The following is a 23619-nucleotide window of genomic DNA, read 5'->3' as shown; positions in this document are numbered from 1 at the left end:
CCCTCTTTATACCCTTTTCAGTGCTCTTTATACTCCCTTTAATACACTTTATTCCTTTTTAAAGCTTACTACTCTCATTGACAAGGTAGATTTGGGAGAGAAGCGAACGGCCGTGGCTAAGAAGCATACGGCCATACGTTTGAGAAGGGAACAGCCGTTCACTTCACAAAAAAATTGGTTGAAATTGAATAAGCCCAGTTTCTCCTCTAGATTCGCTAAGATTTTAGCCCTTTCTTGGTGATTTTTTATGTTTTTCTTTCTGTGGATGGCTTAGGCCAACCCTAAGCTATCCAATGATGCCTAGAATGCTTAATTTAACCTAATGTTCTAAGATTAATTATGAGATTAAGCTACTTACGTAGTTTTTTAGCTAGTTTGAAGGAAAACAAGAAATTAATGGACTCAAGAGCAAGATTAGGGCACCTACTTGTAGCTCCTACTTTTGATGTAGCTTCCCAAGCTTCTCATTCTCCTCATGCTCTGTTGAACTCCATTAGTTGAAAAAAAACAAGATCAAACCAAACAAACATGCATATCATAACATACTCCTTCCGGTGGATTTGCATTCCAAGCGAAAATCAAGACTCTAGCAGTGATAGGATGTGGAGGACCCTAAGCTAAATGCATTCCCCGACCGACAACGGCAACAAAGATGTTTGCCAAAATCAACATGCTTCCTTGCACAAGAGAAAGAGAAGAGAAGAGCAAGTAGACTATACAAGGGTTAGTTTCGGGAACTAGCAACTAGCCAACCCTAAGCGAGAAGGAGCTATGGGGAGCTCAACTCCTAATCAATGCCTTCATGTGTGCAAGAGTAAAAGAGAGAGAGGGAGAGAGGGAGAAAGAGAGCAAGAAGAAGAAGAGGTAAGCAATGATAACCTCACCTACATGCACACACAATAATCAAGCAAGCAAGCATAGACATACACAAGCTCACCACCATAGCCACAAGAGAGTGAGAGAGGGAGAGAAAGAGAGAACTCAATTGTGATAATGGGGTTGTCCCTTTTCATATTTCATAAGTTACTTATATACATGAGCTCTCTTTTTACAATGACCAGCCACCCATTCTATAATTGGGTGCCCAAATTTGATTCTTTTAGCTGCTCATTCTCATGGCTGGCATTACACGTCATAAGCTCATTCATCCCTTATATCTTTTACATGAAGCACTTTAGCGCAGTTACATCAAAAATGAGTTACATAAAGTGTAACCACGCTTAAAAATAATGTTAACCAGTGTGGTTAACAATAATCCTTGGTCAAACTCAACTCATCATACATGTGATTCTACAGTCTGTGAGATCACAGCGCGTGATTGCCATGTCACCATTCACAATGCCACATCACCAAAATCACGCTATTAGAATCATGATGACACATCAGCATTCACGATGTCACATCGCCAACAATCACGATGACATGTCACCATTCACGGTGCCCCGTCACTATTCACGATGCCACATCACCAATCACAGCGTGATTGTTACGTTATCTCTACATAATCATGCCACCACCATGTGACTGCACGATCACGAAGTTTAATTCCTCATGCCCACACCTCAATCCTCATCATCCAGCCTTCTCGTGTGTTCTACTGCTCTTAATGATGAAAATCATGAAGGTTATCATGCTGTGAAACAGAGAGCTGGCTTTCTTGACCAAATCTTCACCTAGTTTTGTAATAATAAATAATTCTAAAACCTAACAAGAGACCATACACGCCTACCAGTAGATTGATAAAAGTTCTATGTTTCAACATCGTGGTAGGCAAGAGACCCACCAAGATCCACTATACGAGGAACTAACCTCACCAACTTCCTTGGGGACAGAGCAGTGAGAATAAGACTCCCAAGAAGAGGTCCAAGGGGAAAGCCAAGTAGGTACATCAGAAAGGAAGCCACCTGGAACCCCTCATGGATCAATGCCGTGGCACAATCCTAAACCACACAAAGACAGTGGACAACAAGAAGTTCTATTTATAGTATCATTCCCCCACATGTATGCAATTGAACGATACAGAAGTCGGGGAAAAGCTAGAGAAAACAGGGCTAGGGAACTTGGCTGAGGCAATCCAATGCCGAGCGTAAACGCAAAATTATGTGCTAAGTTTCTCGATTCCTACTAGCAAGGCACAAAAATAAGCTTGGTTATTGGAGCAGATGGGTCCAAGAAGCCAGTTTTAATCTCTACCCCACCACAAAATCCCCTTTAATCCACCTCGTGAGTCACCGGATCCATTCGAGCTGGAGGGTTTGATAAGAAGAGTCCAGACCCACCCCTCCCTCGAAACCTCCTCTTCCAAGAAGCTTGCAAGGGAGAGCATTCAAGTTAGCTTTGGGGAGGACGTGGTCACTGTAGCCAAGGAACAGAAAAGGGAGGCCTCCCAAAGTGAAGGAGAGCCCTACAAGCCCCTTTGTTTACAACTTTAGGACATGGATGCCACATCCAAGCGGGTGGTAGTTCATGAATTGGGGAATTTTGCAATACGTAAACACTATGTAGAAGAGTATATGAAGCAAGGGGAGAGGAAGGACTACAAGATGGAGTCCTATGTATATGACCTCAATATCCTCATGATGGAGTGCAACTTTCACGTGAAAGCTTCTGCCAATCGATTATCGAAAAGGCATGCAAGTGTCACTACAAATCTAAATGCACAAGTAATGGCGGAGATGGATCAACTCGCCAAAGAGGCGGCAGAGGAAAAGAAAAAGGGAATAATTGAGGCAGACACCGCTCTCTCTCAACAGGTGTAAGAGCTTCTCCATTAGCTTGAATCCCACAAGCAGGAAGCCATGGAAGAAAAGGCCCACACCATGCAATTGCAAACACAAGTGGAGAGCCTCGTAGAAAAGCATAAAGTTGAAGTGGCAGAGCTACAAGCTAAGACGCAACACCAAGTGGTAGATCTCCAGACCAAGCTCTCCGATGCCAATGATGATCGCAAAGCCTTGGAGAACTGTTTGGAAGAAAAAGAGAGACAGTTAAAGGCCACCGAAGCTGGGATGAAGGCACAACTGGAGGCATTGGAAGGACAACTAAACTAGGCCAAAGAGATTTATGAGATTAGCTATGCCAATTATGACATACAAGTTAAAGATCTAAAGGAGATATAATATTAACTTGAGGAACTAACCCAAGGGGGCTAAGCACTTATACAACAAAATACTACTCACTATGCTAACCCAACTATTATTATAGATGCATTCACAAGGGCCCTCGAAGTCAACGAGGGTCAATCCATCTATATCTACCCCTTACACCCTATAGTGCTTAATTTTTTATCATGGTGAAAGGTGCTAATTAATTCTACTAACTTTAGCGAAGGGGAGGAACTTATAGAACTAATGAAACCATCTATCGCCACTTCTTTTGTCGCTCCCCTTCCTAAAATTCAAGAAAGTCTAGCTTGAATGGTAACACATGAGTGGGTAGAAGCTTGGGACACCCACCAACACCTTCTCTTACATAACAGTAAACTATATCACCCTTATGGTATTCTCTGCCTTTTTTATCTTATTTGTGCACACTTACAAAATTTATTAACAACATTAGTTTATGAAGAACAAGTGCACATAGAGTATCCCACGTTCCTCCCTGAGGAAGAATAGCATGCATTACATGATTTCTTTATCACAAAGAAACCACCGCCACCTTCCGATCACGGGAAGATTTGCATGCATTACATAATTTCTTTATCACAAAGAAACCACCGCCACCTTCCAATGATGGGGATAGGGATAAAAGGGATGATGAAGAGGATAGCACCTATCTAGTGTTTAGTCCTATAACCTCTGACTTGTCTACTATCTATGTGATAACAAAAATAAAGATGAATCTAACCCTCCATTAATTGAGCACGATTTCCTTGACTCTTTCTTTGATTTTCCAACTAACCCTCTCGCCCCTAAGGAACCATTGGTGGACGGCCAAAGGCAGATCCTACACCCCAGGGACACAACGCGTGACGAGTTCTACTGTCGAGCCAATTCCTTATCTCCCAACTCATGAGTATGAGCAGATCATAATGAGCAGGAATCCCCTTTTGAAACCTCATCTCATGAGACAAGCTCTTTTGCAAATAACTCCGTTTGACCCCACCACTCCACCCCAAGCAAAAGTTTATGCAACTGGACAGCCACATCAGATGTACCACACCCCTTTAGTGGGTGACCGGCCAAATCAAAGGAAGCTACCCAAGACAAATGGAGCAGCAAGAGACCTTATGGTCCAATGTAGCTAAAGGCTCAAGGCTTGTCAACCCATGGCTAATGGACTTACTCGAAATACAAATAGTCACATTCATACCTACAAGAGGTACAGGCGTGAGCGTACGGGTCAGCTACGAAGAAATATAGATGGATGCTGATGGCCAAGTTGCAATTAAAAACTTTGGTATCTAGCTAGCCTGGAGATTACCTTTCCTCGCAAGAATATTCAGATATGTACATGGCATCTCCAAGGCATCTGCGTGCGGACCCCTTATTCATGCAAATTATACGACATAGATTCATAGCTAGGGAGTTCCACGAAAGGCGTGCTTGAGACGCCCACTTCATTTAAAATTTTCCTTACTTCGAGACAACTCTTTTGATTCACTAAAATGACAGTGATAGTTTATGCTTACAAATGTCAACGCATGGCAAACAATCCTTGATCCTGCCATCGTAGCAACTGTCAAGTTTTTCAAACCAATCTTCCTTCTGATTGACATTCAGGATGATTATGTCCATAGCTACAACATAGAAAAGGTATGCATTTTGATCTCAACCAAGAACCTTGGCTCATTTCTTCCGAAAGCTTCTCGCTTGAGGTGGATCCAAAGGAGCCTACGCTTCTTAACAAGAAAGGATGTGTTGAATGTTGTTCATTTACTAGGATCAAAGGAGGCTTGGTGGGTTTGAGAAAGTGTGGTTTGATGCGCTACGATCAACTATATTGTCATTTTTACCAATTAGTCCAAATTGGGTTCATATCAAAGGTTTTTAGTGCTTCTGGAGCAATTTTGAAATTGATTTCAGACGTCTCGTTTTTTGGGCTCATCTCTAGATTCACGTCTATAGGCTTATATGTCCAAACTCATGTTGTCAGGTTCTCGTCTACAGGCTCATTTATCCAAGTTCACGTCTACACAAGCTCAAGTCTTTTTTGTATGATCTAGGATCACACTTTTTCTTTTTATGAAATAAGTCTACCTGGGGCACGGACTTCTAGGAACTCGACCTATGATAGTGTTGGTTTGCACTTATTGGGTAACAATTGTACTTTAATTCTTTGATAATTACAAAGGACAAGAATTTTACTTGAAGTTGGTACAAATTGTATGACAAGAAAATCCATAAAGGACATGAGTAGATATATCCTTACAAGTCTTTAAGGTAGTAATAATGATGGGAGTGTTATGCAAGTATTTTCTAAGTAAACCTCTCGAGAACTTGTCTGTCTCAATGTGTTATACCCATTTTCCTAACTTAGAAGCTACTCTTACTTTTGATAATGGACTCTTTTGTTTAAGTTACATAGTTTAGATCTCTTCTAATATCCAAATTTGTGCTCCCTTTTAACTTTTTAATGTGCTTGCAAGTTGCTGCCTCTCAAAACCAAAGAGTATAGGGCCGCATGGAGTGTTGCATGTGGCCTGTTGTTTCACACAGCATCACATGTAGCATCGCATATCAAAATAATAATGTCACTAAACAACTCTAAAGTGTAATAAAAATAAATTGCTACATTTATCTGACTTTCTTAGAGCTCCTCTTAACGTTCTCTCACTATTCACTCTATGTCTCTCTCTTTCTCTCTATCTATCTCACATGCAACATCTATTGTCTCTCTCTCTTTACTGCTCTCTTGCATGTAGACTACATATTTTTTTAAAAACTTTATTTATCTCCAAGGTAAGCTCTACTCGTTTACCATGATGAATGGAAAAGTGGCACATTAAATCATTTGTTAGTATAAATCTATTTATAGGAAGAAAAAAAAAAGGTAAAATTGAGAACAAAATCAATCATAGGTTTCATCTTCTTTGTGACGTTTTGCAATGCATCTGAGACACTTATACTATACCTTACACCAGGGGAGAATATTTTGTACCCCCACCCCCCACACAAACATACATCAGTTCCACATAGCTATAGAAAAAGAAATACATAGAGAGAGAGAGCCCCCACACATACATAATTATGGAGATAATTATGAATGTTTGTTGGGGGGTGTGCGTGTGTGAGTGTGAGAGAGAGAGAGAGAGACCTGAGTTACTTCTCCATAATTTCTTTTCTTATGGTGGACGCAAGCTCACCCTGCTTGGGCATATGGTTTCACCCTTTTTTAATGTCAGTAGTATCGCTGCGATTCTAAGGTGCACTTCGAAGTGATAGGTTCAGCCATACGCCCATTAAAAATCCAGAACAATTCGACACCACCACCAATGATTTCGCAAATCAAAATAGTCTTTCCTTAAAACACCTTCACTGTTCACACGATCCAACCAAAAATCTCAGAATCTTCCCATGTGAAGGTACCGAAGTTGACAACAATCTTTAACTCAAAAAGTAGCGTTTGACACACCAAAGTTAGGTGCCTAGGCTTTTAGTTGGTTGGTTATGTAGGAAATGTCTCACACACAGATATGTATTGAAATTCCACAAGACTAAACCATTGAGATTTAGTCCAAGCTTTTCAAATCTTGAAGACCGTACTACCATGCAAAGGTTTTTATTGCAGCAGAAACAAGATAAAAAATTGCTGTGATGTGTGAAGTTCAAAAAAAGACTATAAATCAAGCTACCATTTACAATATCAAGGTGCACAACCCAGCTGATTCAGGTCCGAGCTTAAAACCTATGAAACCAAAAGCTTTTCAAGAGTGGAAGAGTATAATAGCTGAGTCACCTATCACTCACACTTTTCCTTGGCTCTTCTCACCCAAGAACCAAAATCACCTTCCAAAAAAAGGTTCAAACTTGTCTCGTCTCCTCAACCAAGAGCCAGAATTACCTCATAACTCATTTGTGAGGCTTTGCTGGCACAGTAGTTATATCCTCAATATTCAGATCTTGGATATTGAGCATCAGACCATCAGAGCTCAGCAGGACTCTGTTTGCAGAATTAGAAATGGTGTTGGCTATCTCTCTGCTGGCTTCAATTTTTCGTAATGTGATGAAAGCCGGATTGTTAGAGATAGCATCTCCAATAAGTTGAGCACTCTTGGCCTCTCCCTGTTCACAACCAGGGCACAGTATAAGCCAGAACCATTTTGCTGAATTTAAATCACAGAAAATATCAGGCAGCAAAAATAGGCAATGCATGAGTTAGCATACCTGAGCTCGGACAATAGCACTTCTCTTGTCCTGCTCAGCTTTCTCAACAATGAACTTGGCTCTCTCTGCCTCTTGTGCAGCCACCTGTTTGGCTTCGATTGCAGCTGTAAACTCTCTCCCAAAAGTAAGGTTTATAATGGAAACATCATCAAGAGCAATGTTAAAGTTCGCAGCACGCTCAGTAAGGACTCTTCTGATCTCTCTGCTTACAGCCTGCACATTTTTAAGATGTGTGAGGTAACTTAGTTACGATAGGAGACAAGCCATAAAAAACAGCACCCAAACATAGCATTCAAAACAATGTAAAGCATAGTCATAGCATGTCATAGCATGTAAAGACATGAAGCTTGATTTCCATACCTCACGCTGAGTGATCAACTGACTTGCATTATATTGAGCTACAACTGCCTTCAATGTTTCATGAATAATTGAAGGCAAAACCCTTTCATTGTAGTTTGTACCCAGGGACCTGTAAATGGTTGGCAGTGTATCAGCCATGGGCCTAGTCAGGACTCGAAGCCCAATCTTGACCTGTAAGAGAACACAAGCATGCAATCAGCAATCTCCCATACCCCAGCGAAGGATGCATGCTATGCAAATGCATGAAACAATTTCATCAGCTCAGCTTAGGTTCAAACAGTCACGACAATGTTACACTGATGGGTGATGAAGAAGAACACATGACACACCCACTTGTGAGCAGAAGACAAGACACCTAAACAGGAAGGTGAATGACAAAAGCCCATGCTACACATAAACAATTCATCACACAAAAACTAGCAAGAGTCATTCTAAGTACCATCTGCAAGTCCCGACTTCCTGAAGTGCTTTCAACAACATGAGGCCTCGCCCTGACATCAAAGATGATTGGCCTATCAAACCACGGGATCATAAAATGTGTTCCTTCCGGGTAAACCTACAAAAAACATGAACACCAGTGAACCAAGTGAATGTGCTTCCGTACATAAGGAAAAACACTTGCAATTACCAGATGATCAGCCTTAAATCACTCTCCCAAAATCCATTTACATTGTTCAAATCCTCTGCTATTGCCTGCAAAGCAACCAAGACCTGATTTCCATAATAACTGAAGGCATTCCCAAACTTCAGCCTGCCATTTCTGTGCTAACACGAACAGGTGTCGCGTGCACACTTTCTGACAGTGCCACATAGACATGATTAACTCTTGCAGCCGCCTAAAGGGCAAAGTTAAGAGGCCGTGTATGGGCAATTTGGAGTAGTTTTGGGAACCTAGATAGTGCCCGGAGGTGGACCACTAGTTAGGACACCTCGGGGGTGCAGTTCCGAATGACCTATGTAGCTCGAGCCTAACATGTCCCTAGAGCAAGGCACCATTTAGGCTCCCAAAACTGCTCCAAATACAGCCTCTAACTTTGCCCTTTTTGCAGCTACAAGAATTAATCATGTTTACATGGCACCATCGGAAAGTGTGCATGTGCCAACAGCCTCCAATGAAACTTTGGTTCTTATCTACCTTGGCAAAATAATAACACTAGCACAAGAAGACTCCAAAATTGAAGCATTCCCCCCAGCCATCATACTCAACCGTATGTATACAGAATTTCCTTAATTCAAAACGGATGAGTGTACATCTGCTTTTTGCAATGTTGGACTTCATAGAGCGTTTCTCTATAGGCGAAGTGCTAGCCAATAGTGTAAAATAGATCATAGGGCTGTGATTTGACGACTTCATTCTTAGCCACGTCTTGTACTGTATTACTTCTTTCTTGTACATAATACAAGGCAATAGTTAGGACTCTTGTGTTATATGTGATTCCGCCACTTTTCTTTCTATCTATGGAAAACCCTAGCACATAGGCGCAAGTGTTCTACAATCTTGGACACGCAGTGTCTAAAGGCGTGTGAATGGATCCTCAAAGATCCAAGCCGTTAAGGATTGGCCGGAACTCAAATCTATTCATGAGATATGCAATTTTCTTAGTTTATGCTCATACTATAGGAGGTTCATATTTCACTTTGCAATTAAGATGCATAGGCAAAGTGCTAGCCTAGAGTGTAAAGGCTTTGATTTGACGACTTCATTCTTAGCCACATCTTGTACTGTATTACTTCTTCTTTCTTGTACATAATACAGGGCAGTAGTTACGACTCTTGTGTTATATGTGATTCCGCCACTCTTCTTTCTATCTATGGAAAACCCTAGCACACAGGCGCAAGTGTTCTACAATCTTGGACACATAGTGTCTAAAGGCGTGTGAATAGATCCTCAAAGATCCAAGCCGTTAAGGATTGGCCGGAACTCAAATCTATTCATGAGATATGCAATTTTCTTAGTTTATGCTCATACTAGAGGAGGTTCATATTTCACTTTGCAATTAAGATGCATAGGCGAAGTGCTCTATGGTCTTGGAGCCTGGATCTAGTGCAGACGTGCACCTGCTTTACGCAGCCGAGGCCGACAGCAATCTCGAGGCCCGCGAGGGCAGCTTCGTGGCAGTATGGGACGTCGCGAGGAGGAGATTGGTCGGTATGTCATCCTAGTTAGCTCAGCTCGTGGCTCGGTAGGGACAGCCAAGACTGTGGGCTTGCCCACGGCTGTCATGGTTGGGAGGTGAGTCAAGCCTGCACCCCCTTGTTGTTTGTTTGTTCGAGTCAGGCCTACACCCCCTTGCTTGTTTGTTTGTTCGTTTGTTTGCAGGATTCGAGTTTCGAACCAAGTTCGATCACGAGGGGATTCGTGGGGATTTGACAGTGGTATCAGAGCATACCCCGTGAACGAGCAAGTCGGTAGGTAAAGAAGAAGAGGTCGAAGAAAGGTATGTGTTAAAAAACTTGCTGTTTTTTCTATGCATACTGCAGATTTCAGAATAGTATGTGTTTTCCTTCATCAAAGAAACCCATGTTGATGGGAGGTGGTAGTCTAAGTAGGGTTGTTTGCTTTGCAAAGAAGAGGAAAGGCAGTCGTACGAGAGAAAACAGAAAAAAAAGGGAACTTGTTCGTTGCTTTTTGGCGCGAGAGAGAGAGAGAGAGAGAGAGAGAGAGAGAAGTACTGGATTGTGTATTTGAGTTGGCGAGTGGGCATGCTGGCCGGTTAGTGCTGGACATGTGCGGTTGGCCGGGTGTAGGTAGATGCTACAGGCGGCCAGGCCTGCCAAGCCAGGCGGCCAAGCTTGCGTGGCCAGCCCGGGCAGCACCTATGCCAGGCAGCCAGGCCGGCGCCCAGGCTTACGCAGGCGCCCCAGACAAGCCCCTGTAGGCGGCCAGCTTTATGTTGGCAGGCGGGCCAACGCAGGTAACGGATGGCGCAGGGACAACCTGCTGTGAAGGCGCCGGCACCCACTTCAGGCGTCGACGGCATCCGCCGGAAGAAAAGCATGCACCGGCAGCTAACCGACGTGCGAATCCAAGAGGAAAGAAAAAAAAAACAAAGGTGAAAGCACACGTTTTTTTTTTTGCCTTTCTCTTTTTGGAGTTTAAAATTTTTTTTCAAAGTTTTAAAAGAACCCTCCTCCAAGGTTTCCAAGGTGTTTTTTTTTTAAGACAATAGAATATATATATCCATACATATATATATATATATATATATATATATATATATATATATATTCATGAAAAAAAACACAAAAGCAAAGAAAAAGCCAAGCATAGCTTTTGGGGGCTTTTAGTTTTTTTGGGAAACCTTTATAAACCCCCTCAAGTGGGCTTCTTGCCACACATCTCTCAAGTTATCAAGTTTTCAAGCTCTCAAGCTCTCAAGTTCGCTCGCATTTTCATTGTGCAAAGATCGAATTTTCTCTCCACGTACCCTCTTCACGATGTCGACCCAAGAATCAGAGTTGGAGCCCCTCGTGGAACGCGAAGGCTTGTAAAACCGATCCCGTCAAGTGGGAAAGACTCCGTTGGACACCCACACGCTTAATAGCACAACTTTAAAATCACAAATTTGAAATGGACAACTTAATACAACTTGAAATTGAAATGAAATGAAATGGAAAGATGGACACCAGCACTGGGGCCGGAACGGGCCGACCCCCCCTCACTATATGATATATTTATTGGGAGTATTTAATGAATACAATGCTCCATGGGTTCCAAGAACCAGATGATGTCCATGTACATATGAAAACAGTACCAAACAAATAGGCTCGAAGTCGAATTTCGATGTAGAAGCTCGAAGCAGAATGACCACTAGCGTGGTCCAATCTCTACGGTCCTATGCTTTCACTGGGCTCCGCGGAGAGCGCCTCACTGGTGTTCCGAGACCACGCACAAACAGACGCTCTCGTACTAACGCCTGGCTCTCCCGATCTCAGCACCTTTGGACCGAGGTTCTCCAATAGAGCTTGGACAACCCGGCACCGAACGGGTGTGGCCGTAGAGGGAGTCGGGAATCCCTTATCAGATTTAAACACAAAATACTTTACTTAAATCTGAAATTCACTTACTTGTGGATGGCTGATAGAAAACCAATATTCGTGGTGTTTGTGTAGAAGATGAAGCCACCCAGGGGATGTGAATTCTTCTTGTAGTCGCCGGTGGAGAAGATGAGCAACCTCTTTCAAAGTAGGAAAAAGACACCTTGTTGAAGAAATAGTCACCTCGTGGTGAACCACCAAGACAAGTACCACCGCAAGAGACCACAGCCGCCTCCTGTGAGAGGAGGAATACCCACTTGCAAGGGAGAAGATACCCGACTACAGCGTGGGAAGAAGATGGTGTGAAGAAGCAGCCTGTTATGAAGGAAGTGGACAACACGGCTGCCTGCAAGAGTAAAGGGACAGCCACCTATGAGGATGGTGGGCAGCCCTGCAGGTAAAATAGGCGCAGCCTGTAGAGGGTGTAGTTGCCTGTATGGGAGTAGAAGCAGCCGCCTGCAGAAGAGGAGGCAGCGCAGCAGTGTAGCCCTTGGAGGTGACAGCCGCCTAGTGAAGGGGCTGAGGTGCACACAGCCGCCTCTGAGGAAGGATGCCTGGCTGCTGTACACACGCGCAGCCAACCTGTAGGAGGGTAGATGGTGTAGGCGCAAGAGAGAGAGATGGTTGCCGGTTAGTGAACAAAACGCCAGAGAGAAGCGATCCGCCGGGTGGTCCTTTACGCTTGAAGGAGGAGATTTTTTATAAAACTAAAGTGGAGTTTAACATTTTGATTTGGCTGGGCCCCCCCACGCTTGCATGTGGGCGGCCAGTTCTATGGGGATGTGGTAGGTGGCCATGCCCACTCCCACACTCACTTAAGGTGGGGATCCCCACCTTGGCCCCTAAGTGGGTGCCCAAAGGGGGTGCCCACTTTTAAGTGTGTGTGAACATTAAACCTTATAAAATAGAAGGTTAGAATATGAAACATTAAAACAACATGTGCGACATACTTACCACCTGTTCACATGCACCAAAACTCGTCAGAATACAGAGCAGACTTCATGTCCCACTGGCAGGCGTCCCCGCTCAGTAAGTAACACGTCAAGCAGGCAAACACAAAAATACCAGTCATGCGAAAACAGTTTCAAGCATGCAAATCATGTATGCATGTGCAAATAGTAACATGGACATATCTCCCGTTCATGGAACAAGTACAAAATATCTATCGGCACAAAACTGGCAAGACGTAAAACATAAAAACCTGGTCTTCCTATGGAGTGACAGTCCCATAGGTAAGACACAGTTCCAGGCACGAGTTTCCCTATGGTGTGACATTCCCATAGGCAAAACACGGCACAAATACTGGCTCTTCCATGGCGTGACAATCCCATGGGTCGAACACAGTCCAGGTCATACACGGGTGGCACCAGTCTGGCTCCCGTCCATACGACACCATACTGCTAACACACGAGTCTGGCTCCCGTCCATGTCAGCAAAATACTGGCCTCTTCACACGAGACACCGGCCTGGCCTCAAGTGAACGAGACGCAAAAACTGGAGATGGACCAAATGGTCGGCCAATTGGTGACATCCCCCCGGGCTTCTAAAGAGTTGACCTCAACTGAAAAGCCTCAAGATATGCCTGCAACAACTGCGGATAATCTGCAAAATAATCCTCATTTACCCATTTGGCATCAATAGGCAAATAATTCTTAAACTTCACAAGGTATCTCCTGGAAAGCTTTCCTGCAGATAGCTTTCTCTCCTTATGAAAAACAATCTGTTCTAGCTGGAGGATCTCCTCAAGCTGTTCAATCTCTGGCGGATCTTCTGTGACACGCTCATCAGGATTTGGCCCCACATATTTCCGAAATAGACTCACATGAAAAGCATTGTGAATCTTCCAGTGACTAGGTAATGCAAGCCTGTATGACACTTCATTGATCTTTTGAATCACCTTAAAGGGTCCATAATAGCGAGGAGAAAGCTTAGGATATGATCCTTCTCGTGCTGGCCTCTTCCGAAGCCTAGCCTTCTCAAATTTCAGCAATACCCAATCACCTTCTTTGACTTCCATGTCCCTTCTATGCTTGTCAGCAACCATTTTATGCTTATCGTGAGATCTTGCAATGGCTGTCCGCACCTTACCAAAGGCAACATCCAAGTCACGAACATATTCATCAGCTGCAAAAATCTCATCCTTGGTACGAAGGATGGGTGGCAATACCACTCTGCCATAGATAATCTCAAATGGAGCCTTTTCCGTGTAAGCATGGATTGTATTGTTGTAGGCAAACTCAACAAGTGGAAGATACTTCTCCCATGCACTCTTTTGATCTGCCACATAACATTTCAACAAATCCAACACGGCTGAATTTGCAGCTTCACTTCGACCATCCGTTTGGGGATGATAAGCTGATGAAAACTCAAGTTTAGTACCCATATTATCAAACAAAGCCCTCCAAAAGAGGCTTGTAGTTCTGGGATCTCTATCCCCAACAATGGATTTAGGCATACCATGATGCTTGAAAATATTAGCAAGAAAAAGCTTTACCATATGATCAGCTTTGATGGTTTTCTTGACGGGCAAGAAATGAGCTTGCTTGCTAAACCTGTCCACAATAGTCCAAATAGCATCATTCCCATGCTGGGATCTAGGCAAGTCCATAATAAAATCCATAGTGATACTTTCCCAAGGTTGCAAAGGAATAGGCAATGGCTGAAGCAAACCTGGAGGTTTTGGCCTATCAAATTTTACCTTTTGGCAAGTAATACATGCACGCACATAAGCCTCAATGTCTTTACGCATGCTTGGCCAAAAGAAATATCTCTGAATCATGCGAGTAGTAGGCATGAGACCAGCATATGGTGGGGCGTGACATTCGTCCATAACCTTTGGACGCAAATCCTTCACCACACATAGGCAATTATCCTTCATAAGATAACCCTCGTTGATAACATAAGAGGCATGTGAATGACCAGCCATTAAATCAGTCCATATATGGCAAAAATCAGCATCCAAATGGTACAAATCTCTCATAGCAGATAGGTCTCCATGAGAGGCCACTGAGACTGCAGCAACATAAGGCCCCCTGGATAGTGCATCGGCCACCACATTTTTCTTTCCTGGAGTATGCACAATCTGAAAATGAAACATGGAAAGAAAGTTTGCCATTCTCATCTGCTTCTCTGAAAGCTTGGTTTGAGAGAGAAAGTATCTCAAGCTTTGATGATCTGTCTTGACTACAAATTCAGCCCCAAGAAGGTAATGTTTCCAAATCTTTAAGGCGTGAATTACAGCCAAGAGCTCTTTCTCATAGATATCCATATGAAGCTCAGCATCATGCAAACGACGGCTCTCGTATGCAACTGCATGCCCTTCCTGATTTAAGACAGCTCCTATGCAATCACCACAAGCATCACATTCAACCACAGATGACTTGTGCAAGTCACGAACAATCAATACTGGGCCACATATGATCGCATGCTTGAGCTGCAAGAAAGCATCCTGTTCCTTTGAAGTCCATTTGAAAGCAGTTTTCTTCTTCGTGAGATCATGTAGAGGAGTGGCAATCATAGCAAAATGCCTTATGAAACGCCTATAGTACGAACATAATCCCAGAAAACTACGTACTTGATGTACGTTTTGCAATTTGGGCCAATTCCGAATGGTCTCTATCTTTGCAGGATCCATTGTAACTCCATCTTTGGATACAATATGACCCAGATAATGAATCTGGGAAAGGAAAAACTCACTTTTCTTGGCATTGACGAAAAGTTTATGCTTCCGCAACTCTTCGAATACTCTAACCAAATGAGTTCTGTGTTCTTGCTCATTCTTGGAGAAAACCAAGATATCATCAAAGAAGACTCCTGTGAACTTGCGATGAGGTCGAAATATCCTATCCATCATACAATTAAAAGTAGCAAGAGCATTGGTGAGACCAAAAGGCATTACCAAGAATTCATATAGTTCGAAGGCTGTCCTGAATGCAGTCTTATGGACATCCTGTGGCACCACGCGTATCTGGTGATAACCACTCTTCAAATCAAGTCTGCTAAAGCAAGCTGAGCCATCAAGCTTATCCAAGATATCATCAATACGTGGAATTGGGAATCTGTTCTTGATGGTAAGCTTGTTCAAAGCTCTATAATCCACACACATACAAAAGGATCCGTCTTTCTTTTGAACAAGAAGCACAAGAGAGCAGTAAGGTGAGGAACTGGGCTGAACCAAACCTTTCTCTAAAAGCTCGTTGACTTGCTTCATGATTTCTTCTTGTTGTGCAGCACTCACCCGGTATGCGGGTTTGTTGGGTGGAGAACTACCTGGCACAAGATCTATGCGATGATCTTCGGGCCTTTGGGGAGGTAATTCACCTGGCAATGAGTCAGCAAAACAGTCGTTGAATGCATTAAGAAAATTCAGCCTATCATTAGACATAGCATCCACATTTTGATGATTTGGCACAAGACTATCACGCACAAAAACCAAGTACGCTGAAAGACTCTTTTTCATTGCTTTATTAATTTGGATGTGTGATACAAGTGGGATGGAATCCCCTTCTTTGCCAGCATAAATAAAATGCATGCGGTCTTTATGCATAAAAGAAATCATATTGGACTTGTAGTCTTTGCGGGGCTCAAGCCTATGGTGCCACGGCTTGCCCAACAATACATCACATCCATTCAGTGGAGCAACTAAGAAATGCTCATTGTCAAGGTAGCCCTGGATATGTATGCGCAACTTCCCTATCAAAGGGGTAACCTGCACCTCTTTACCAATAAATGCAGCTTCGGCTTCAATCTGAGGTCCCATGTTTTCAACCTCAATACCCAATGCAACTGCCATTTGCATAGAGATGAAATGGTCAGTTGCACAGTCATCAAACATGAAGAGTGCGGGCTGATCCTTGATTTGCCCCCAAGCCTTGCAAACCATTCGCTCTTTTGCATCATGACCTGTATTTCCTTGCACATCAGGAACTGCATGTACATTAGCTTTGGTGTGCTTGTCCTCGTGCTTTGGTTTGCGATCTGGGCATTGTCGAAACATCTGGTCTTTGCTACCACAAGAAAAGCATTTTCCATCCTTGGCATATTGCTCTCTTTGCTCCGGGGTTAAGCCAAATTTGTTCTTCCTTGGGCCCTGATCTTTAGATGTGTTATTTTCAGCTTTACCACCCTTGTAGTCCAGAACGAAACTTCCTCTTTCTTTCATCCTCAGTGATTTGCATAAAGGGAGTCACTTCCAGCAACACTTTCCAGAATTTGTTAACATACTGTTGCACACTTTCATTATCTTTTTGCTCCAACCTGTCCCACTTTTGAGTGAGAGTTTGCTCCGCATTTGGTGGCAAAAACTGAGCATAAAATCTGTCTTTGAATTCCTTCCAAGTGGAGATGGGATCCTTGGTGATCTTTTCAGTGATCCACCAATGAGCAGCAGTCCCTTTCAAAAACATGCTAGCATGGCGCACCTTCGACTTTTCTGTGAAATCCTCATCGCTAAAAGCAATGTCGAACTGTGCCACAAATGCTAACACCTTAGAAGCATCATGTTCACCATGAAAAGCATCAAATTTAACAGATTTGTCACCTGCTTTGAATTCCTTGAGCTTCCTGGCATGAGGCTCATGGTCTTCTCTTTTTCTTTTCCCCTTATCCAACGGGGCAGCCGTATCTGCATGGGCTCCATGGGCCGTCATAGAAGTTTCATGGGGCACGGTGGCATGTGCTCCACGAACTCGAAACTCAAATGCATGTGACTTACCTGCATATGGCAATGTCTCTCCATGAGACAACTCAGAAGGTAAAATTTTTCTGGAAGCAGACCTGTCACCATGAGATACATGTCTTGCATGCATGTGACTTTCATGCCCTCCATGAGCACTGGCATACATATATCTGTCAGGCTTTGTGCCTTGTGGAGAGGATGCATGTCGAGAGGTGACTGTCACCTCTTCCTTTTGCATAAAAGATTTCAGCCTTTGAGATGCGGGATCTCCATGCTTCAAACGAGGTGGATTTCTGAATTTTTGCTCTCCGTCATCCCCCTCTTTGATATCACCTTTGCGGAGGAGGTAGGCAAGTGCCAACTCTCTTGGTTTCTTGCCCACTTCACGAGCCATTGATTCAAAAGTTACATCTACCATTGCATCAGCCTTCCTCGCTTCAATAGCACTTTGCAGATGGGAATCTTCATGCAAAAACTTTAACTCTTGCTCTTGAGCCTGCAAAAGTTTTCTCATATGTTCCATTTCAGCCCTCATAGCATCAGGCATAACTGTCTTTCCATGAGACAGTTGACCCTTTGGTTCACTATCAATAACCCTTTCAAGGGGCTTGTGTCTACCTCGTAGGGCATCAAACCCACGAGAGGCACTAGATGGACCCCTCGAATTTGGCACTTCCAAAGGGTTGCCTTGGCTGTCCATTGTGTTTTAAGTTTGCTAAAAGCGGGATGTCCAGTACACAAGTTCGTTTCCCCACTAGGAAGACGGAAACAACCGTGCTCTGATACCAATGAGACCGATCCCGTCAAGTGGGAAAGACTCCGTTGGACACCCACACGCTTAATAGCACAACTTTAAAATCACAAATTTGAAATGGACAACTTAATACAACTTGAAATTGAAATGAAATGAAATGGAAAGATGGACACCAGCACTGGGGCCGGAACGGGCCGACCCCCCCCTCAATATATGATATATTTATTGGGAGTATTTAATGAATACAATGCTCCATGGGTTCCAAGAACCAGATGATGTCCATGTACATATGAAAACAGTACCAAACAAATAGGCTCGAAGTCGAATTTCGATGTAGAAGCTCGAAGCAGAATGACCACTAGCGTGGTCCAATCTCTACGGTCCTGTGCTTTCACTGGGCTCCGCGGAGAGCGCCTCACTGGTGTTCCGAGACCACGCATTCCAAGAACCAGATGATGTCCATGTACATATGAAAACAGTACCAAACAAATAGGCTCGAAGTCGAATTTCGATGTAGAAGCTCGAAGCAGAATGACCACTAGCGTGGTCCAATCTCTACGGTCCTGTGCTTTCACTGGGCTCCGCGGAGAGCGCCTCACTGGTGTTCCGAGACCACGCACAAACAGGCGCTCTCGTACTAACACCTGGCTCTCCCGATCTCAGCACCTTTGGACCGAGGTTCTCCAATAGAGCTTGGACAACCCGGCACCGAACGGGTGTGGCCGTAGAGGGAGTCGGGAATCCCTTATCAGATTTAAACACAAAATACTTTACTTAAATCTGAAATTCACTTACTTGTGGATGGCTGATAGAAAACCAATATTCGTGGTGTTTGTGTAGAAGATGAAGCCACCCAGGGGATGTGAATTCTTCTTGTAGTCGCCGGTGGAGAAGATGAGCAACCTCTTTCAAAGTAGGAAAAAGACACCTTGTTGAAGAAATAGTCACCTCGTGGTGAACCACCAAGACAAGTACCACCGCAAGAGACCACAGCCGCCTCCTGTGAGAGGAGGAATACCCACTTGCAAGGGAGAAGATACCCGACTGCAGCGTGGGAAGAAGATGGTGTGAAGAAGCAGCCTGTTATGAAGGAAGTGGACAACACGGCTGCCTGCAAGAGTAAAGGGACAGCCACCTATGAGGATGGTGGGCAGCCCTGCAGGTAAAATAGGCGCAGCCTGTAGAGGGTGTAGTTGCCTGTATGGGAGTAGAAGCAGCCGCCTGCAGAAGAGGAGGCAGCGCAGCAGTGTAGCCCTTGGAGGTGACAGCCGCCTAGTGAAGGGGCTGAGGTGCACACAGCCACCTCTGAGGAAGGATGCCTGGCTGCTGTACACACGCGCAGCCAACCTGTAGGAGGGTAGATGGTGTAGGCGCAAGAGAGAGAGATGGTCGCCGGTTAGTGAACAAAATGCCAGAGAGAAGCGATCCGCCGGGTGGTCCTTTACGCTTGAAGGAGGAGATTTTTTATAAAACTAAAGTGGAGTTTAACATTTTGATTTGGCTGGGCCCCCCCACGCTTGCATGTGGGCGGCCAGTTCTATGGGGATGTGATAGGTGGCCATGCCCACTCCCACACTCACTTAAGGTGGGGCTCCCCACCTTGGCCCCTAAGTGGGTGCCCAAAGGGGGTGCCCACTTTTAAGTGTGTGTGAACATTAAACCTTATAAAATAGAAGGTTAGAATATGAAACATTAAAACAACATGTGCGACATACTTACCACCTGTTCACATGCACCAAAACTCGTCAGAATACAGAGCAGACTTCACGACCCACTGGCAGGCGTCCCCGCTCAGTAAGTAACACGTCAAGCAGGCAAACACAAAAATACCAGTCATGCGAAAACAGTTTCAAGCATGCAAATCATGTATGCATGTGCAAATAGTAACATGGACATATCTCCCGTTCATGGAACAAGTACAAAATATCTATCGGCACAAAACCGGCAAGACGTAAAACATAAAAACCTGGTCTTCCTATGGAGTGACAGTCCCATAGGTAAGACACAGTTCCAGGCACAAGTTTCCCTATGGTGTGACAGTCCCATAGGCAAAACACGGCACAAATACTGGCTCTTCCATGGCGTGACAATCCCATGGGTCGAACACAGTCCAGGTCATACACGGGTGACACCAGTCTGGCTCCCGTCCATAGACACCATACTGCTAACACATGAGTCTGGCTCCCGTCCATGTCAGCAAAATACTGGCCTCTTCACACGAGACACCGACCTGGCCTCAAGTGAACGAGACGCAAAAACTGGAGATGGACCAAATGGTCGGCCAATTGGTGACAGCTTGCCGGCTACGGAAGGTACAGATGCCGATCTTTTTGACGATTTTGTGTCAAAATCAGATTTCCAAGAGTTCAAAGTAGCTCTCGAAGCTTCTTTGACGAAACGTCAGGCACAAATCGCAGCCCAGATGCAAGCTTTGCAGAACTCCATCGCTGTATTGACCACTACCCTCTCTACTTTCTCGGGTATGGATACCTTGGCTTCAGCTTTAGGCCCCAACATTACTCCGGAACCGTTTGGGGGCGAGCAAAAGCAGCCAACCAAGGAGATCGTGGACACGTGGCTACACAAGTGGCAAGTTCACTTTCTGTTTCATCCATATGATGATGGAAAGAAGATCCAATTAGCAACAGGTTTCCTGTCCGGCAAAGCTTTGCTTTGGTGGAAGGAACTCAACCCTAAGCCAACGACTTGGGCACAATTCGAAGACGTTTTCAAAGAATTCCTCAAGAAAGAGGATGATTACGATGTTGTTGCCCGGTTTTCAGCTTTGACCATGACCTCGAAGCACCTCACTTATGAGGTCTACCTCCAGAAGTTTCGTGACTTGCAGATGAAAGCTACAAAGATGGATCCCACTACTCTTTTGGGGTTTTTTGTAGCTGGTTTACCAGACTCATACCGTTTACAGGTTAAAAATAACAAATGTAAAACTTTGGACGAGGCCATTCATTCAGCCCGTATCTATGATAATACGATGGTCTCTTCCAAGTCGAAACCCGTTACCGAGCAGGGGAACAAGCATAAAAGAAAGTTCTCCGCACCTATGGCTAACACGACAGAAGGAAAGTCTTCGGACCAACCTTCGAAGAATTCAAGTTCGACACAAGCAAAGAAGAAACGACTCCTTAGGGCTTTAAGGCTCAAGAAGGAAGAACGTTGTTTTATCTGCGAAGAAAAAGGACACATGCGTAACGAGTGCCCAAAGCAAAAGGGTACCAAGTCAAACGCAAGACCCAAGCCAAAGGCAGCTAACCACTTGTCTTTGACAGGTACGTCAATTACTGTACTTTCTCGCCCTAGTACTTGTTCTGATTGTCTGTTCAATTCTAAGGTATTTGGCTTGCATGATCTTCTCCGAGTTTATGGAGAAGTGAATGGCCATAAGATTTACATTCTTTTAGACCCTGGCAGTTCGCATAACTTTGTTAACTACAAACTTGTGCAGAAATTGAGTCTTGATACGACACTCAGCGACCATACCTATGAGGTACGCCTACCTGCGGGAAGGCAAGTTTGGGATCGCAAGGTGGAGATGCTTCCAATCCACATTTAGGACTACAAAGACACTCTGGAATGCTATGTTATGCATCTGGAAAATGTAGACTTGTTATTAGGGATTGAGTGGTTTAAGACTCTTGACGTCCAGATAGATTGGTCTAGTCATATTTTCTTTTCAGCATAGGGACACCAAGTATAGTATTTTAGGTGATTGTATTCATCCCTCTCAGGGACCTCTTGTAAATACAATTGATTTTGGAAATATAATGAATTCTTCTTTGTATACTGCTTTCCATTGTGTATTGATTCCACTTTCTTCTTTTCTCATCCCTTCCATGGATGTAAATGAATTGAGTGTGTTTGAAAGCAAAGAATTACAGAAGATTCGTTTCGAGATGTATTTCCTAAAAGGAACTGTCATCGGGTTTACTACCTGAACGCGCAGTCGATCATCGTATTGACTTGATCCTTGGTGCTCATCCTGTGAGTATTCCACCTTATAGGATGAGCCAAGCTGAGGAAGATGAGTTGGCTAAACAACTCGCAGATTATTTGAGGATGAGCCAGATCCATCCAAGTAAATCACCTTGGGGTGCACCTGTGTTGCTTAGGAGAAAGAAGGACAATACCTGGAGGAGAATGAATATGTCATGTGCACAGTGCGTATCTACTGTGTGCTACACACATGCAAGACTTGTTTCGAGGCTTGGGGAAGCTTGGAACTAGGCAGGCTGATTGTCACCAATTGGCCGACCATTTGGTCCATCTCCAGTTTTTGCGTCTCGTTCACTTGTTGAGGCCAGGCCGGTGTCTCATGTGAAGAGGCCAGTATTTTGCTGACATGGACGGGAGCCAGATTGGTGCCACCCGTGTGTTAGCAGGATGGTGTCGTATGGACGGGAGCCAGACCAGTGCCACCCGTGTATGACCTGGACTGTGTTCGACCCATGGGATTGTCACGCCATGGGAGAGCCAGTATTCGTGCCGTGTTTTGCCTATGGGACTGTCACACCATAGGGAGACTCGTGCCTGGAACTGTGCCTTACCTATGGGACTGTCACTCCAGGTTTTTATGTTTTTTATGTCGTGCCAATTTTGTGCCGACAGATATTTTGTACTTGTTCCATGAACGGGAGATATGTCCATGTTACTATTTGCACATGCACACATGATTTGCATGTTTGAAACTGTTTCCGCATGACATGTATTTGTGTGTTTGCCTGCTTGACGTGTTACTTACTGAGCGGGGACGCCTGCCAGTGAGTCCTCTGCTCTGTATTCTGACGAGTCTTGGTGCATGTGAACAGGTGGTAAGTATGTTACACATGTTGTTTTTAATATTTTATTCTAACCCCTTTGTTTTATAAGGTTAAGTGTTCACATTCATTTAAATGTGGGCACCACTTTGGGCACCCAGGGGCCAAGGTGGGGAGCCCCACTTTAAGTGAGTGTGGAGGTGGGCATGGTCACCTACCCAAACTCCCCACCCACATGCAAGCGTGGAGTAAACTCCACATTAATTTATTTAAAAAAAGCTCTCTCCATCAAGCGTGCATCATCTCCGCTTTCCCCTGTTACGTGAGACAACCGGCGCTTCAACTCTTTGCTCCTTCAGGCTGCGCCTGTACTCGGGCAAACCCCTCAGCACTTCTGCACGGACTGCTCACGGGTTGCACTATCTTCCGTACAGGTGACTGTACCTGCAGCAGGAGTTCACTGACTACAGGCGACTACTCTCCCCAGGCGGCTGGCTGCAACTACACTACAGGCGGCTGCCATCTCTCCCTTTACTACTGCACGTACTCTGTCCCCAGGCGGCTGGCTGCAACTGCACTGCAGGCGGCTGCCATCTCTCACTGCACTGCTGCGCATACACCCTTCCAGGCGGCTGCATCATCACAGGCTGCGCAGGCTGCAGTTAGGCGCCTACCATCCATCAACCGGCTACA

General features: G+C 44.4%; 1 protein-coding gene across 1 annotated transcript in view; it reads right to left on the bottom strand.

Moving 5' to 3' along the window:
- Positions 1–6704: 6704 nt before the first annotated feature.
- Positions 6705–23619, bottom strand: part of LOC147632868 (prohibitin-1, mitochondrial-like) — a 28130-nt gene continuing 11215 nt past the window's right edge. The window contains exons 2-5 of the mRNA XM_086807759.1: positions 8125–8241; positions 7686–7856; positions 7326–7538; positions 6705–7223 (exon numbers count right to left, since the gene is read on the bottom strand). Coding sequence (XP_086663885.1) covers positions 7011–7223; positions 7326–7538; positions 7686–7856; positions 8125–8241 — 714 coding nt within the window. The 3' untranslated portion in view covers positions 6705–7010. The remainder of the gene's footprint in view (positions 7224–7325; positions 7539–7685; positions 7857–8124; positions 8242–23619) is intronic.

Source organism: Cibotium barometz, chromosome 13 (genome assembly GCF_041138505.1).
Source record: "Cibotium barometz isolate CiBa-2024 chromosome 13, ASM4113850v1, whole genome shotgun sequence".
NCBI classification, from domain to species: Eukaryota; Viridiplantae; Streptophyta; class Polypodiopsida; order Cyatheales; family Cibotiaceae; genus Cibotium; species Cibotium barometz.
This window is presented reverse-complemented; position numbering and strand designations above follow the sequence as displayed.